Genomic DNA, 19,661 nt, shown 5'->3' on the forward strand with positions numbered 1-19,661 from the left:
ACATTAATCGGGTATTGCATGGCAGAGCAAATCTGCTATACATTTACGTCAGGACGAATGGGCAGACTAGACGGGCTGAATGGTTCTTATCTGCTGTCAAATTCTATGTTTCTATAGGGCAAGTTGTAATCATGTGCAATTGCCACTATATATGGGAATCTATACAACCCTAAAATATATGTTATGTCTGTACTTCATCAATGTTCTGTTCTTTATGGATTTAGGTATTTTGCCTTGAAAATGCAGTATATTATATAGGGTCACTATTTCATAATTATCCCAAAGCTGCAAGCATCTCTAGTTGGCCTAAGCAGAAAGTTGTGACTAGCTGGCCTCAACTACGTTTTACCAAGCCCCCTGTTGACCATTCAGCTGTCCCCTTTGAGATGGATTTTAACCCATTTAAGTGCTGAATGAGCATGGTTACCTAGCTCCAGTACTCAAGTCTCCTCAAGTGTGTATATTTTTACAGTCAATCTCCCACCAATTTGAGGACAGAAGAACCTGAGTCTTGATTTTTACTATGTGAGTTGGTCTCCAAAACTTGGTCCTCTGGGGATTTGGGGACTTGTTGAGGGGACCTGCTACACAGTAAATAGAATGTTACAGAATATTTTGCATGGCTGCAAGCATGTTGTTTCTAAAAGCCCATGTGGATATAGAATCCAGAGGTGAATAACATGAATGGGGTAAGTGGTTGTTCTGGCCATTCTTAATAAAAAAGATCTCCATAATAGCGCTGGAAAGGAATGGAAGTCCAATAACTGAACATGCAGAGGAGACCTGACATTTTGTTTTACTACCCTCTAATGGTTAAGACGGTAAATTTGGGGCATTAGTTAAAGCTTAGTATGAAGACCAGGAACAGAAATACAGATAATATCCAATCATTTTCCTAAATGTGAAGTACTCATACAGTTACATTATTTCATTTAATACTTATTGTATATAGCTGCCTGTGGAGGACTCATCAGAAACATTACTACTGGACGACTTGTCTCACCCAACTTCCCCGGAAATTACAGCAATAACCTGACTTGTCACTGGGTGTTGGAGGCTTCCCCTCTACAGCGTCTCCACCTCCACTTTGAGAAAGTTTCCCTGGCAGAGGATGATGACAGGTAAACATGTGCGTTAGCAAATCTTTACTCACCCTCTTCCACGCATATACAAATATGTATGGACATTTTTAGGGAGGTTTACTTAGAGTAAGAGCACAGGGGTATGAGTATGGATTTTATGATTATTATTAGCGCTACAATGTAAATAACCTGATGTTGTGAACAGTAATGCTATTTAATATAAACATGTCTGTTGCAAAAGTTAAGGGAGAACAAATCTGTTTTTTGGTATTGTGAAGTTTTGGTATTTGGGACCATCATTTTTAATCTATGACATATACTTTCAGGCTTATCATCCGTGATGGAAATAACATTGATTCTCCACCGATCTACGACTCATATGAAGTGGAATATCTTCCTATTGAGGGCCTGCTCAGCAGTGGGCGACATTTTTTTATTGAGTTTACTACAGACAGTAGTGGGGGTTCTACTGGAGTAGCCCTTCGATATCAAGGTAACAGACAAATGTCTTTGTGCCCCAATATTCTTTGTACTGTTTTTTTTTATTTCACATAGCTCCTGAAAATAGCCAACGTTTTCAATGGATTGCTTTTATCTCTTCAGCTTATGAACAAGGACATTGTTTTGAGCCCTTTGTGAAGTATGGAAACTTCACAAGCAGTGACCTTTCCTTTGCTGTGGGGACGGTCGTGGAGTTCACATGTGATGCTGGATACACTTTAGAACAAGGTTCTACTATCATTGAGTGTCAAGATTCTGCAGACCCCCAGTGGAATGAGACAGAGCCAGCATGCCGAGGTAAGAAACAATAAAAAAACAAGAGACAAAAGGGGAGCATGTATGCATGGTGAGCAGTTATACATATCTAGCAGTCTAGACAAAATGGCATACTTGCTTTGTCATTTTATTTTCTGAATTGTAACAAATAACCAAAAAAATACACATTTTTATCTCAACTGGTAGATTCTAGTTATTCCGCTGTATTTGTTAAACGGTGAATTTTACATAAAATATTTTTTTAACTATAAATTTTAATTACAAAACCATTGACCAGTGTCATCATATACCATATAGTTTCCATACAGACCTCAACGTATGATTCTCATTATTGTGGAGCTATAGCGTTAATGGGAAGAAATGACCACCAGGTTTCTCCAAAGAAAGCAGCCATATAAGCCTAGATCGCACCAGCACATATGTAATTTAGATATAATGTACTCTCATCTTCTCAGCTGTTTGTAGTGGGGAAATCACAGACTCAGCAGGAGTTGTGCTGTCACCCAACTGGCCTGAAGCTTATGGAAAAGGACAGGACTGCATTTGGGGGATTCATGTTGAAGAAGAAAAGAGAATCTTACTTGATATACAAGTGTAAGTCATGAAAGATTATTACATATCTTTACCAATACTTTTATTAATCAACCAAAGGCATTTTCATATATTAGGGGGGGGGGAAACATGTACTAAAGTGTGCTTCAGTGCAAAATTTAAAACAAAAATTACATTTACCCAAAAAATTTCTTGAGATGAAAGATGCCTCTTAGAAATTGGTATTCAGCAGTATGGAATTAAAAACAAAACAGAAAAGTACAATGGTGTATTTCTCTGCTTTTTTTTCTATTCCATTATGCTGAATAACGATTTGCAAGAGGCATCTTCCATTTCAAGAAAAATTAAGGATAATTTTGAATTTAAATTTAGCCCACTTAAGTACATTTATTCCTTTTTTTGGTTTATCACTACTGTTTTCATATAAAACTATTACATTTGCTTTATATCTATCTATTTTATTAAATACTATTTTTTTTAAATAGACCTAGTTAAAGTAAAATGTATTCATGTTCTTGTGACTAATATTTTTTTGACAAGTAGTTCCCCCTTTTCCACAAAAATAAAACATGGTGCAACCGTAAGTTGTGATTTCAGAAACACATGCCCTAAATCTAAAGTAACACGGGGCAAAAACACATTTTTCACTGCCAGTCTGCCCCCGAGACTCTAATTTGAACCATCATAATTTTTCTGTGTGTTCCATGCTTAGAAGTTTCATTACGCCCATTCAATAGCTGTCAGTCCTGTCCTTGGCATCGATGGGTAAGCAAAATAGATGTTAAATTTATTTTGAGATCCAAATGTAATGATTTGCTACATTTATGTTTTACCTTTTACAATTATACAGAGAATACATAAACTATATAATTATCACTCGTTTAACATTCTAAACAGCCATGAAGCATGAAGACTGTCGCATCAACACAACTTAACAAGCGGCAATAATTCTGAGAAGCCAGACTTTAGAACAGCAACAAACACATAAACAGAAAAAGTTTAATGCAAAAAAATGATTCTACTCACTGCAATAAATGACATAAAATGATATGCTAAAAAGCCATATAAAACAAAAAAAATCTCCATCCGGACCTGCCTGGGGGCAAGTATTTGTCTAGTCTTCCCCAACAGCTTCAGTCTGCCATGATCTAGATACTGTAAATGATATCACTATACTGACCATTGCACCAGTAACTAGGTGCAGGATTACGCTTCCTAGTCAAAGGGCTAAGGCAATTACCCCTCAACTCTTGGTACTTCTGTAACTGCTCTCACCCCATTCGTGTAAAACAAATTATTTGGAGGCTGGGCCATGTAGTCACTCCATTCTCAAACTCGCACTCTCTTTGGCAAATAAGATCCACACATCAGCTTTTTGAAAGGGGCACCTACAATATTTTACATGCTGGCAGGATGTCGTCTGGTCTGAAAAATAATAAACCCATCATGATCTTTCCAAACTCCAGTACCAAAAGATATGATTTCTATAACTTGATGTTATGATGATGAATGATGTTTTGGGGGGGTTTTTTGCGGACCAGAGAGGAACCCCAAATATGCATCCATTCTGCAGAAATTTAACTAACCCTTATTGGGAGATGAAAATGCTATTAGTGGTTACTTACATTTTGGTAACGAAAGCATTCATAGACAAAAAAAAGCTGAAATAACTACTGCCGCGGTCTTTTTTGTGTAGATCATATAAGTTTAGGGCAAAATGCATAATGCATACAGAAACTGCTCATAGACCACATTCACTTTTTCCCTCTTTGCTTCTATAGTTTACCTTCACTCCTGTTCCTTTGTCAAATTTGGGCAATAATATATAGAAATAGGAACAAAGTTACTTTAACTTTAAAGGATTATTATTATGCAGTAAATAATATTTGGCCCAGGCCGGGACTGGCCTTTAGGCACACCACTGGCCATTATCGTAGCTTATGTGGCCGATCATAAAAACCTAAGTAACATTGTTTTTTAAATAGTTTTTCCTTGTTAACTTCACACCTGCTAATTACAACTTCAAACTAAAAAATACGAGAGGAGAAAAGTGTATCAACCAAACACTAATTGATTCATCAATTACAAATGCAGCAGAGAGAAGAAAAAGATGCAATTATCTTATCCTATTTATAAAGGGAAATATATGACTGTGATACACATTAAGCTAATGGAAACCACCAATTCTTTTTTTACCCATTTGCATTATTTTTAATTCTTATTTATTTAGGAAATTATCTTTGTTTTGAGTACCTGTAAGTGCAATTTCAATAAACCTAAATAATGAACCAAAAGAGCTAATTATTTCCCTTGCTCCACATCCATTGCTTTCCCTCAATATCGCTTACTGACTTCTTCATTTCTTCCCTTTCCGTTTCAGTTTCTTCTTTCTTCAGCAGCAGAGTGGCGTTTTGCTCTTCTGTATGTGGCTGGCTCTACTCCATGCATGGCTATCTGTGCTCCACTCACTTTCACACCACGTTACTCCCCCGGGAAAGCGCCATGTAACCTACCCTGGGAAGTTTGCAGCTATGTATTTAGGGCTGTAAAATACCGTTATATATGAGTGATAAACTCAATCTGAGCTCCCGGTAAAACTTGGATTAGGGGAGGAAAGGGAAACGGAAAAACTTGTGTCCCAATGAGTGGCCATCATCCTAAAGAGGACCATGTGCCCTGTAGTAAAGTGACCCTATATCCACCCGTTACCTGCCATGGAAAGTATAATATTAATTCCCATAATCTGAAAAGGTAGTTATGCTGTATAATATCACTTGGAAATATTGTGTAACTATAATACAAATTAATCACCAGTCCTAAGAATTATACATTTATGAGGCTGACATGCAAGATTTGTTGATCAGGCCCCCCGTACCTCTCTGCTCCCCAGGACGCTATAGATTCCATAGCAACCTTACCAGGCTCCGAGCGCCGGGACATGATGTATATCAGCGTAGAGGACAGGGGCCGCTGAGTTAAACTTTGGGAAGCGGCTGAATACACTTGTATACCATTTTCATCACACGTTCCCTTTCCGCAACTCTGTGTGTTCCAAAGAGAGAGGCTTGTGAATAAAGGATTATGGGAGACTATTAATATACTTTCTTGCTCTGCTGGTTAATTAATATTCCTTCATTTGCATACCTCCCTATTTCTCTCTCCTGCCTGAAGTTGTCATTTCTAAACATATGATCGTGATAAACGATCCCGCTCTGTTTTTCCACTAGTGTCTGTCAGTGGAATTAATCTTCTGCTCTGCACACTCGGAAACCAATGTTCAGCTTCCATATCGCAGCTCGCACAGAAAGCTCCGATCCCAAATAGTGACATGCTCCATGTGCTGTGCCGGTTTTAAGGGGCTAGATAGCAGCTTTGTACATTGTGCACAAGAGCAAAACAAGGGTTGCCACAGCAAAATTCTTTTAATTACATTTCTCATACAACAGGCCAATTATATTTTACTTCCGCTGAAAGCTTTGAAGATAACACAGCATAAACCAACAAATATTGTTAGTTTTACCATCATTCAATAATTATTGTGCACCCAATGAAAAATATTGAGTGGGTAACATTATGAGGGCGCTACATATGAATAAATGCTGTGGATATATAAATAAATATGTGTTGTTTCTTCTAAAGAGAATGCTTAACTGACGACAGCTGGAAAACACATGGCAAAATGATATAAATAGTGACAACGCACAACGATCAATTGGCTTAACTGTGGTATACATCTCCCTGCGGTTCTCTCTTACAGCACTAGAGATGCTGGCGTTCAGACAGATCGCTGGACTCAATTTAGACCCATAACTTGAACCTACCTAAATGTTATTGTTACACATGTGACTATAGGGGCAGATAATTCATTAATATGGGGTTAAATCTCACACTCTCATGACTACAAACAAAGATAACAGCTGAAGACCAGTTTGCGGTAAATGTAGTCCAGTAACATCTCAGGGTACGTAGCTGACAAGCATTGGCCTACAACGAGGAGACATCTCACTAGAAACAGTCTCATCGGTTTGTTTGGTAGTTATGTATAAAAGTACATTGTGATCATTGGGATTGTCCAGTCTGTGGGAACATGTCATTGGCTGCATTAAGACATTGCACCAGTGACACTTTCTCTTGGTAACGCCTAATGGTGTTTTGTACCACATGAGTTTCTCTTAGGAAATATTCAAATGGCCTTGAGTTCAGGGGGGAGAGAGCTACTCACATAGATTCTACACTTTATTCTGTAAAACACCTTTTATTTGTGAAATTAGGGATATATACTTGCCCTTCTGGGATATTTATCCTATCCTGTAAGCAATAATATTTAAAACTATGAAACGACTGCTGCTGATCCAGGGTCAGGACAGTCTTAAGACTTTCTAATCTTCCTTCTGTTGAGTCAGCATTGCTACAGCATCATATTTCTAGATGTCTAATCATTTATCTGCTGCCTAATATACATCACGTCTTTAATTCCAAGCTAATTTGCTGACGCAGGTGCATTTTCACCATTTTTCACAATTAACGATTACTTGCTAAACATTGACAAATGTTTATATTGATAGCTTCATCAAGTTTCCATCAGCAACTAATCTACAGTATTCTCCCCATTTACAGAAGCAAAATTGGTAACACTATAATGTCTTATATGATGGGTTAGAAGAAAGAGTGTCTTCTCCTTCATATACTTCAGATAGAACATTAAAATAATTAACTTACTTTGTATTTAAACATGCTGTCAAAGGTGGAAATTTTTTTTTTTAACATATATGTAGTAAAAATGTTATTTAATCACTATTTTTGTAATCTATTATTTGTGAGAGTTATTAATATCAATAAATAAGACATTAAAAATATTTGCAGACATTATTAGAGTTCCTGAGCTTTTTATGGAAATTAAGCCCCAAATTAATCTTCTCTAATGTATGATAATCGTTTGTGGTAACACAAAAAAAAACATTTTACACTAAGCTTAATGTCCCCTGCCTGGAATACTCTCTGACCGTTGATTCCTTTGTATATCTTTCTTTTTATCTAGTTCTGAGAAATTCTGGGAATTATTGGTTTTGTCTCTAGTAGTTTGCTGTTAATTGCCTAAGTCTTCAAACCCACAATTAATTCAGGATTATCTCAATGTATTGTTTTCTTTATTCATGTTCCCCTCGTTTTGATCTGTCTTATCTTCCTAGACCAGATCCTTCATCTTTGTTTTCTGTTTCTTTCTTTGTTTTCCCTTTTTTTCCCCCATACCCTACAGCCTGAACATTGGCAAGAGCGATGTTCTGACTTTCTATGATGGTGATGATTTGACAGCTCGTGTCTTGGGTCGGTACACAGGAACACACAGTCATTTCAAACTCTATACATCCATGGCAGATGTCATCATACAGTTCCAAACAGACCCTGGCAGCAGCGTCTTTGGCTACCAACAAGGCTTCATCATCCACTTTTTTGGTAAGTGTGCAATTTCAAAAATAAATATAAAACAAGGGCAATGGTCTTATGAGTGATATACGTATGATCGCAGCCCTTCCCAGTGTGGATCACCGCATGTTTTTAAGTCCATGAAATAGTCCTTATACTATACAAAGGTTGTAAATCACTGTAATGTAGCATCGGTATATCTAGTCTGCAACCTACCTGTACCTACAGTCCTTCAGCCCCATCCATAATCAAGTATTCCATTTGTCCAGGTTTAATTTAATCCTTTAAAGTGCTTATAAAGAAAAGCACACTTCTTCAATGCTGTAGGCGAACTAAAGAGAATTAACTACGTTTTATTATGTAATGAGTTATTTAGCATTTAATCGTTTAATATAATTAACAGTTTAATATATAGTAATTTAGAACATTACTCCCTGTGAAACAACCACTGGGTTTCCACGAAGAACAATCTGTTACAGGTAGAACTATTCAAAAGGTCATCATAAACTATGTCCATATCAATCTGTATGCACAGTGATAGCCCACATGCATTTGTTCTGTCTACAGAGGTCCCAAGAAATGACACATGTCCTGAGCTACCCGAAATCCCCAATGGCTGGAAAACCACATCACAATCTGAGCTTGTTCATGGGACTGTGGTGACTTACCAGTGCTATCCCGGATATGAAATTACAGGCACAGAGCTCCTCATGTGTCAGTGGGATCTAACATGGAGTGGAGACCTGCCTGCCTGTGAAAGGGGTAAGACATAAATAAGTACATTTTTGGGTCTTGGTGTGGTTATTGCTTCAAACACTGGACGTGGGATTATTGTCAGCAATGCCAACTTGTCAAATATGAAAAGGTATCATACAAACAGATATTGTGATACTTTACTAGAAAAAAATCTACAAGTTCAAAGAAGTAAAAGTGAAGCAATCATCGGGAGCATTCTACTGGTCACTATGGTGATTGTATCACTTTTACCCCATTTGAAATTCTGACTGTATAGTGCAAATCACTACAAGTAGCACTTAGTAATAGCAGTAAGTGTTCTAATAAAGCAGACACTGCTGATGGCCCGTTAACACTTTACGGGAAGAACAGCACAGACAGTATTTTTGGACAAGATGTCACCTTCTTAAGTGTTTTTTTACTGGTACGTATCCCCCATCAAGGGCGAAAATCCCAGTAGTGCAGCCAAGAGAGTCTCTGCAGGCTGTCACTAGTCAACAAAATGTAGACTTTCAAAAAGTATACTGCTGGCTACCTAGCCATGACCTAGGGAACCGTAATACCAACGTTAATGATCAAAACGTTACTTCCCAAGCAAAGGAATAGCAATTCCATGCCTCAGCAATGGCAGGGGATACAGGAAAAAGGTACCCTCAGTAGTATATAATTGCATTAAGCTTGGTAAACCACACATAGAGTAATAACGTCTGAAGACCTCTGACTTAATTTTTTCTAATATCATCCGCCATTTTTTTTATATAAAAAAACTACTATTTCTTTTTTAAGAGTGCTTCAATCATGATTCTGATAGAAAGTATGCTTCCCTTTAGGTCAGGTTTAATCTGCAGCTTTGACATCAAATAATACAATTTAAAAAATACCAATAAACATAGTAGTATATTCTGTGTCTTTCTTAATATGTTAAGTAAAATTGCATAAACCAATCAGACTGTAACTTATACCAGAGTTTTAAATGAAAATATCACTATTTAAGCCCAATTCGACTAGTTAACCGCCTAGTCACAATGATTGACACACCTGTACTCAAGCAGAGATAACTGGCTCCATATGGAAGGGTCTCCTCGAAGGTCTAATTTACGAACCTATTTTCAGCTGTAGCCAAAATGTATTCGTGAATACTTACTGTTACGCAGGAGCACCTGGCTTTAATCTTTCTTTGTGTTTCTTGCACCAGCATTAAATTGTAGGATCTGCAGGACAAGGACTCAGCCTGCAAAATCCTGCCAATTCTAAAAATAGAAATAGTGTAAATTATCACAGGAAACGGGTACACTTTCTTCCTTAACGAGAACATGAAAACATGTAGTACAGACACCTGGCGTGTAAGAGTTAACAGCATCTTTAATAAACACATCTGTGGATAAAACAAGACTTGAATGAAAGCTGGGATGAAAGACAAATCTACTAGCTAATTGGCTTGCCTGAGTGCTGTAATTGGGCTCATCAAACTAGAAATGTGGCTTCCTCCCACCTAAGCCTTCATTATACTCCCCATTCACTCCTCTTCGCTCAGACATCTCCACTTCGGTATACATGTTCTGTCTGCATGTACCGCAAAGCTACATTGTACAAGGAGGGGAACACGGACCCCCAAATTACCAACGAACATCACGAGCAAAATCCCAATTAGAAAACCCAGAGGAGGTTACATTTAGATCTCTAATAATCTTTCAGCAGATAAATTAAACTGATTGCCTGAGATTATCTGCTTATAGATAAGGTCTGGACATGTGGAATAATAATTAGTTCTTTTTTTTTTTACTGAGATTCTTTTGTGCATTTTACAAAGTCTGTGCCATATACAAAGAGGGCCTACCTAGGAACTCTCCCTGCTTCCTTTAAGATCAGTTTCTTCTTTCTTCTTCTTTATTTCTTCTTTCTCCCCACCCACGTACCCTCCTGCTTACTAAAAGCTGTCTGTTTGCCCCCAATGCACATGTAACCCCACACACTGTGTAGCCTACCCTAGCAGGATCCCATGTACAAATATATAGTAACTTTTTATTGATTTTATTTTCTTAAAATGTTTTGGCCTCCACACACCTTCTGCTAAAAGTCTATTTCGTCCCTTAATGTCCCTCATGCTTATAATGTTCGCTGGGTAGGAGTGTATCAGTGTTTTACAGGCCTTATAGTAACAATATATAAACTGCAGAAAACTTGTTTATACATTAAATTGTACAAATACATACATTATTTTATAAATCCTGGCAATGTCACATACAAAGTCTCCGTGAAAGCTCTACCAACCATGCCTTAAATCACACCCTATAAAAAGTGGCCTGTTGAGATATATGGAATTGGCGCAGCAGTTATTGGCTTGGATAGATGTAAAATCTATCCAAGCAAATTATTGAAAAATATATATATATATATACAGTTGTGCATACCCTTGGAGAATTAGTAATATACGTACCATTTTTAAAGAAAACATGAGTGAACAGGCAAAACACATTTCTTTTATTTCTTATGGGATTCATATTCAACTTGTAGGTTATAACAGAACGGTACGATCATAAAACAAAACATGGCAACAAAGAAAAAAATGAAATGGCCCCTGTTCACAAGTCCGCAAGTCCTTAGTTCTTAATACTGTGTGTTACCCCCTTTAGCATCAATGACAAAGTGCAGTCTTTTGTAATAGTTGAGGACCCAAATTCTGGCAGGTGTTATAGCTGCCCATTCACCATGGCAAAATGCCTCCAGGTCATGCAAAGTCTTTGGTTGTCTTGCATGAAACCGCACGTTTGAGATCTCCCCAGAGTGGCTCGGTGATATTAAGGTCAGGAGACTGTGATGGCCACTCCAGAACCTTCAACTTCTTCTGCCATGCTGGAAAGTCCAGGAACGTCCCATGCGCAGCTTTCATACCGAAGAATGCAAATTGTCTGCCGGTATTTTCTGATAACACGCTGCATTCATCTTGCCATCAATATTCACAAGATTCCCTTTGCCTTTAGAGCTCACCAACCCCCAAAACATCAGTGAACCACCACCATGCTTCACAGTGGGGAAGATATTCTTTTCACTAAAGCCCTTGTTGACCCCTCTCCAAACATAGCACTATTGGTCTTGTCACTTCAAATAACTGATTTTTGTTCATGTACATACTCATTCAACATTTGATCCAAGATTTTAAGAAGTTTAGGTCTCATATGTAACTAGGAGGTCTAGAACAAGTATTGGTAAAAGTATTGGAAAAATCAGCATGATATTTGCAAAAAGGCTTACATTTTAAAGTTGGGACATTAGGGCACAGTGTCTCAACTGGTTTTAATATGTAGGTTTTAAATATAACGTTTTATAAAGTTGTACAGTCCCTTATAAACAGCTCAATTTAGTGGAATTAGACAGACGCATCAATAGATTTACATTGAGTGAAAATAACCATTTTTATTTGAAGAAGGCTTTTATTCAATTTGCAGTTTTTGCAGCAATCTTTGCTAATTGTCAGTTTCTACGCTGTGGCTAATGACAGCATCATAATTACTTTATAAGTAGAACAAAGGCGAGAAGATAATAAAAAGCAGATTGATAGAAGGAAATGGCATTGTTAAATCCCATTGTAAAGCATTACCGTGGCGACAAGATCAAGGGGAGAGAATCTGTGTTATTGGAGCAAGAAGTGGTGAAAGTTTTTGTTTGTGATTAAGTAAATTATATTCATATTCCCATTTGCGATCTTAATAATGCTCCAATTGAGCAAACCGTGATAAAGTATTTGTAACATAAGTTACATTTTGTAAATTTGAAAAACTAAATATAACGGGCAATGTCATATCAGTTTCTTGTCTGTGTATGGACTGTATGGAGGTGTCTACAGTTGTTGATTGGCATCTGCCTCATGATATAGAAACTGTATAGAATTTCTGGAGCTTCACTAATTAATACTGTAGGTTAATGAAGGACTTCATCAAAGCTATGATATCAATCACTGCTTTAACCCATAAAGGACTTAGTCACGCTTTTACCCAACTAAAAATGTCATTTTCACCTCTGTCTTCCCATCCTGACTTAATATCTATCCGAAAATGTATTACTGAAGTGGATGACTCGGAGCATGGGACGGAAGTGGTTCTAAAACTAACCAGGTTCCCCATGAGAGAAATTAGGTTGGAAATTGGGAACTCCTTGGATTCTCAAAGAATGGAGCCATTTACTTGAAGGAAGGGACGCACCCCAGATTATATTTACAGACCACAAACATCTTTAGTACCTAAAGAAAATGAAATTTCTCCATCAAGCCAGATGGACCTTATTATTTTCTCAATTTAATTTACCTATGGGCCAGGAACCAAGAACATCAAGGCTCTTCTGATGGCCTACTTTCAAACATGACATAAAGTCATTTGTTCAGATTTGCCCCACCTGCACCCATCATAAGGTGCTTTGGACCTCACCGCATGGTGTGCTTTGCCAGTTCCCAATCATCCATGAGCGCTTATTACTGTTCTCGTTTGATGCACCTAGGTATTTACAGCAGAGTAACACTGCAAGGATAGGAACAGTAGAGACTGTAATTATTTTCTTTTTTATATACTCCTAGTTGCTTTTGTTCAGTTGTTGTCCCATATATGCCAACCACCCCATGAAACTGGGGGTTCCTGTCCTCCCTAATCGCACACAAAGCCATATCTATTCTTGGTAGCATGGACCAATTTTAATTGGGTCCCTAAAGGAGAACTCTGCTCTCTTTCTGATTAATTCATATAGTTCAGAGTCCCCCCAGTCTCTGATTGGAACAGTATTTTCAGTGTATCCTTTCATCTCTGGAGAATATTTGCATATATATAATAAACTGTTGTCAGGGTAACTAGTGGCATTGTCTATTTTAGTGATCTACAGATTAGCATACATTCCACTCACCAGCCTATGATTATTCTTAAAACCCTGCTTGATTTTTTCAGACTGTAATAAAGGTATGTATAATCATTTGAATATGTTTTGTGTCTTATTATCTGTTGACCATCTTGATTATATCTTGCCAAGCTTTGCAAGAAAGATTTCAATTTCGAAAAGTTAGCAAAGATGTCTATGACGTTGGGAAAAAAAAGTGAACCGTTTGCTTACCGTGTCCCTCCTTAACATTAGCTCTGATTTTAATGTCTTTGTTCATATATGCAGAGTTGCATTCATTGGGGTATAAAGAAGCATCTGTGAATTAAACAGAAATATTATCAAGATCTGCACAATTAAAAACCCATTTCTCAAAAAACCCAGTCATGCCAAAAGAACATTCACCCGTAGGGGCATTATGTTGCCTTGTTTGGGACCATCATAGTTTTATTGTACTATAAGGAGATATTGGAAACAGTCAAGAAGTAGAATTAAGTACAGTCACTAAATTGGAGAATGGAGTACATATCTTTACAGCTTAACCACACATTAGTGCAAGAATAGTCTCCATAAAGGAGCAGGTGCCACGGTTTATGTCTTAAAATATTTGTTTTGAGGACACACAGACCTTCTAGCCCATTGTGATGGTGGTTTAATGAACCAGCTCTTTCAAATGATTATGCTTCTGTCCAACTTTAGTTGTAATGAGCCATTTAATGAAAATGGGCCTTCGTACCTATATTAAGTACACAATCAAATGAAAATATCTGTTGCTGTTGGGCAGAAACTCTCATTACACTCAGCAAGCTGTTTAGCTCAGTGTGGGAGGTCTGCATTTTCTGGCTACTCCTTGTTTAAATGTTCTATTTTCAGCTAGTTGTGGGGAGCAAACTGTCTTTACATCAGCCACAAACAATTTCCTGTTTTCTTCCTTAGTTATTGTCACCTTCTCATCACATTGAGATGAAATCAGTATCTCATTGTGTAACTGATGTCAAGCTTGCCGAAACACGGACTCCCGCTCATGCTTATTTATAGAAATCAGGAGACGCTGATTGATCCAAATCAAGACGTCTCTTAAAGACAGATTAATTATCCCCCCTTGTTTTTACCTGTTAGTAACTTAACAGTTCTTTTATGTGCCTTGTTCATGTCAACTCTATTTATCCCCTACACGGCTGAAGTAAAACATTGGTAAAAATATCACTTTTTGGAAACTTTTATGGAAATTGTTTTTACGCTGAGTTTCCCCAGCCAGTTACATCATTTACACCATGGCATCTTAGTCTGATGCATGCAGCTTTTTAGGAAGTAAATAAAGTCGTCATGATCTCAGAAAGCAGATATTCACACTACTTTCAGAGACGCAAATGTTTTCCACGGTTATTAAAACCAAAAAGGCAAAATTGCACAAAATTCACAGAAAAAAATCTAACTTTTCACTCAGCTCTACGCCAGAGCGTTGCAGGGTATGTAATTGTATGTCTCATTTTTGTGTAAGTCCCTTGCATGTAATTAGTATACTTGATTATAAACACAAATAGCCAAACAGTAAATAATGTGGGTGCAACCAGTGGCGTCACTAGGGTTGGTGTCACCCAGTGCATGGATCTCCTCCCATACCAGACCACATACACAGTTACTTACACACAACCTCATACACATAGTAACATATACACACACATACATTATCACACACACGGTCACATACATACACACAGTTACAGGTTGCAGGTATAGATCAACTGAATAAGACATACAAACCCTTTGTTTACAAGTGTAGAATACAAAATAACACATTGAAACATAACATTGCAGGTACAGATCAACTGAAAATGATATGCAAACTAAGCATTGAAGGTATAGCTCAAATAAATTATGAATGGAAACTATGCAGGCATAGATCACAGGTCTCACACCGCAAAGGCCAGCCCTGGCACCCAGAGTGCACACATAGGAGTAACTGAAACAGAAACAGCTGTGTAGGAAGAATAAAACTGGGTGAGGAACAGCCAAACTCACTAACAAGTTTGTCAAAAGATATACGCCATATCAAGACTGAGCACAGCAACAAGACACAAGGATTCAGCAGGGATCTTCCAGGCAGAAATTTCAAGGGGTTTCCAGATGTTCTGTCCAAGCTCTTTTAAAGAAGCACAAAGAAACAGACATTGTTGAAGACCATAGTGGTCGGCCAAGGAAACTTGTGAATATGTGAAAAACATATACTTACTTCCCTTCGCAATCAGAAGATGTCCAGCAGTGCCATCAGCTCAGCATTGGCAGAAAACAGCAGAATCCTGGTACACCCATCTACTGTTCGGACATGTCTGATCACAAGTGGTCTTAATGGAAGACCTGCAGCCAAAAAGCCATACCTCCGACCTGGAAACAAGGCCAAACGACTCAACGATTCACAAAAACATAGGAACTGGGGTGCAGAAAATGGCAGCATGTGCTCTGGACTAATGAGTCAAACTTTGAACTATTTGGCTGTAACAGAAGTTCGCAGAAGGGCTGAAAAGCGGTACAAGAAAAAGTGTTAGTGAGCACTATAGTTATGAAGAAAGGTTAACTAATTTAAATCTGTTTAGTTTAGAAAAACGTCGCCTCAGAGGGGATATGATAACATTATATAAATATATTCGGGGCCAATACAAACCATTGTGTGGAAATCTGTTCATAAACAGGACTATGCATTGGACACGTGGTCATGCATTTAGACTGGAAGAAAGGAGATTTAGACTAAAGCAGAGGAAAGGGTTTTTTACAGTAAGGACAGTAAGGATGTGGAATTCTCTGCCTGCAGAGGTAGTTTTATCGGAGTCTGTACAGACGTTTAAACTGCAACTGGATGGATACCTGGAAAAACATAATATTCGGGGATATAATCTTTAATTATGGGGAAACAGCTTATTGATCCAAGGAGAAATCTGACTGCCATTTTGGGGTCAAGAAGGAATTTTTTTCCCTGGTTAGTGCAAAATTGGGGATTAATCTAGCCTTGGTGCAGTATTAATCTAAATTTTATTAAAGACAGGAGGCGAGTATTTTGCATAACCTTCTTTACTGAATAACCTCCAGCAGCAAAGGAGTTAACAACCATCATAAAAGAACCAATCAAAACAGACATGACTCTATATCAGTCCCAACATCTAGCAACTCCTCCTCTTTCTTTGCGGTGATGCCGAACAGGAAGGGCAAACCACCGAACAGCCGGAGATAGGAACAGAAACCGCAGAACCAACAGGAAATCCGCCGGTAAACAGGACCTTGGATCCGGGATACTCAAAGAGTAGCAGAACGGCCTGAAAAATAGAAGCAAAGTGACAATACCAGGCACAAAAGAGACATCCCCAACAGAACTGTAAAACATAGCGGAGCAGGGACAACTCTAGACATATCCCCCCAAAACAAATAGGGAGGGCATAGAAAGGGGGGGAAAATACTCGCCTCCTGTCTTTAATAAAATTTAGATTAATACTGCACCAAGGCTAGATTAATCCCCAATTTTACAGCAAGACAGGAGGCTTCATATTTTGCAATTTTAACGCCGCAACAGAGCGCAGGAAGCATGCGGTTGAGGGCGAAAATAAAAGGTACGAAAAGTGGACTCCCGGGACCAATCTGCAGCCGAAAGGACATCGGCCAGAGAACTCCCGAGAGACAAAGCCGCCGAGGCGGCTGCGCCCCGAACCGAATGAGCCCCAAACGAAGGCTCAACTCCAGCCAGGCCAAGGATCCATCTAATCCACCTGGCCAAAGTCGGAGCAGATACAGGACGAAACGGACGGACATAGGAAATAAAAAGCGGACCCGAGGAAGAGCTACGAAAGGGTCGAGACGCGCAAAGGTAAGCCTTAACAGACTGAGCAACGCAAAGTCTAGGTCTATCGGGGAAGTAAGGGTACGAAACAGAGACCGAATTAGACTTAGTCCGACGCGAAACAGAGACGGAAACACCGACTGGCGAAAAGGAAAAAGAGTCAACGTCAAAAGCCCGGATATCGGAAACCCGACGAAAGGAAACCAGACATAACAACAGAGCCGTCTGACGTAAAGACAAACAGGAATTATCCGGCCATGTCTCAAGGAAGTCCAGGACACTCGAGACATCCCAAAAGGCGGAATAGCGCGCCGAAGGGGGGCGAGAAATACGGATCCCTCGGAGGAGGCGACACACAGAGGGATCCTTACCGACGCCGAGACCAGCAACGGGAACGTGGGCTGCAGAGATAGCCGACCGGAACAAATTAATGGACCGGTAAGACTTTCCCTGAGAATAAAGGTGCGCAAAAAAGTTAAGTACAGCTACAACAGGAGCCGTAACGGGATCGAAATTGTGTTCCAAACACCAGCGACACCACACACCCCAGGCCAGGAGATAGGACTTCCGAGTTCCAGGGGCCCAAGAGCCCCAAAGCAATTCCCTAGCCGCTGCCGATAGGCCCGGCACATTCCAGGATCCCCTGAAACCAGCCAAGCCACAAGTGCCAGGTGGTCCTGAAGAATCAGGGGATGAGGGTTCCCCTCCGGGTCCAGGATCAGGTCCGGAGAGGAGGGGAGGAGAAGAGGGTCCTCGCAGGACAACTCCAGAAGCAACGGGAACCACGGCTGAGTCCTCCAAAACGGAGTGATCACAAGAACCGTAACACCCTGCCTGGAGAGGTAGTGGAGCGTGCGCAGAATCATGGAGAATGGGGGAAATGCATAGGCGCCCAGAGGGGGCCAGGTCTGGAGGAAGGCGTCCGCCGCCAGGGAGAGAGGGTCCGGAAGCCAGCTGAAGAAATCTTCCGTCTGGCGGTTCATCCTGGAGGCAAAGAGGTCCAGGTGAAAAGGACCCCGGGAGTGATCCAGGGACAGAAATACCCCCCGAAGAAGACGCCAGTCGCTGGCATCCCTCCAATGGCGCGAAAACCAATCCGCCACCAAATTGTCCTTGCCGGGGAGGTACTCCGCCCGAATGGACAGGTGATTGTCCAGACAATACTGATAGAGCTCTTTGGTGAGCTCCGTCAGGAGTCGAGACCTTGTGCCCCCAAGCCGGTTGATGTACCGGACCGCGGACACATTGTCCATACGGAGGACAAGTGAACAATGGGTGACCGCCTTGGTGAAACTGCGGACGGCAAAAGAACCCGCTATGAGTTCTAAACAATTTATGTGAAGACCGCGTTCGTCGTCTGACCAGAGACCCCCTGTCGCCGTGTCGTCGCAAACCGCACCCCAGCCAAGCAGGCTGGCGTCCGATTCTAGGACGAGATCTGGAGCCGAGCCAAAAATGGCCCGGCCATTCCAGGCGTCCATGTGGGAGAGCCACCAGCGAAGCTCCAGCCGCGCTTCGTCGGAAAGGGGAACGAAAAGGTCGTAGGAACCCGACGTCCGAAGGTGCCGAGTCTTCAACCTCTGAAGAGCCCGATAGTGCAAGGGACCGGGAAATATGGCCTGAATGGAGGCCGATAAAAGACCTATGACGCGCGCCAGTGACCTGAGGGAGACAGAAGGAGATCGAAGAATTTTTCGAATCTCCTTTTTGATAGCCAGAACCTTGTCCCGTGGCAAGCGAAGCATTGCCGCAACAGAATCCACGGTGAATCCAAGGAACTGGATGGACTGTGTAGGGACGAGGACCGACTTGGCCTCGTTGATTATAAATCCGAGGTCCTGGAGGGGTGCCCGCTGTCAAGGCCTCGTCGGCCATCTGAAAGACCTGAGCCATTGGGCCGGTAGTGTCCAGCAATTTATCCTGTGCCGCCCGTAAGCCTTGCTCGATGCCCTTTCTGGGGTCACGTCCAGTGCCAGAGAGGAATGTTATAAACGACTGATCGAACTCTGGGGTGTTCGACACCTTCTCAGGCAAAGTGGGTCTTGGGCATTCAGACCGTAAACGCTGGCGAACCTCCTTATCCAAGGGGCGTCTAAGCCAGAAACGCATAAATTCCGCTATATGGGCGGACGGAGTCCACTCGGCCGAACGTGGATGACGAAGAGCCCGTGGGTCAAAAAGCGGGCAACCCAGCGCGTCTGATACGTCAAAAGGTGCGTCCGGTCCTGAGGTGGAAGCTTTAGGGCGGTCAGGAGACGGATCCCGGCCAAAATCAAAAAATGGAGACTCAAAGCTGGAGGAACCAGCCTGGTATTCGTCCAGAACCTCAAAATCATTCGCCGGGTCCCTGGTAGGAGAATCGGCAGGATCAGGAGCCATGGACAAAGGAGCAACAGTGGATTTCTGAA

The 19,661-nt window shown here is 40.4% G+C and overlaps 1 protein-coding gene across 2 annotated transcripts in view; it reads left to right on the forward strand.

The window, feature by feature from the left end:
• The window catches only part of SEZ6 (seizure related 6 homolog), a 234,025-nt gene that overhangs the window by 201,978 nt on the left and 12,386 nt on the right, over positions 1 to 19,661 (forward strand). For both annotated transcript variants that reach the window (XM_053457055.1, XM_053457056.1), the window contains exons 6-11: positions 953 to 1,121; positions 1,409 to 1,575; positions 1,686 to 1,880; positions 2,315 to 2,453; positions 7,669 to 7,865; positions 8,403 to 8,597. In XM_053457055.1, coding sequence (XP_053313030.1) covers positions 953 to 1,121; positions 1,409 to 1,575; positions 1,686 to 1,880; positions 2,315 to 2,453; positions 7,669 to 7,865; positions 8,403 to 8,597 — 1,062 coding nt within the window. The remainder of the gene's footprint in view (positions 1 to 952; positions 1,122 to 1,408; positions 1,576 to 1,685; positions 1,881 to 2,314; positions 2,454 to 7,668; positions 7,866 to 8,402; positions 8,598 to 19,661) is intronic.

This window comes from Spea bombifrons, chromosome 2 (genome assembly GCF_027358695.1).
Source record: "Spea bombifrons isolate aSpeBom1 chromosome 2, aSpeBom1.2.pri, whole genome shotgun sequence".
Classification (NCBI taxonomy): Eukaryota; Metazoa; Chordata; class Amphibia; order Anura; family Pelobatidae; genus Spea; species Spea bombifrons.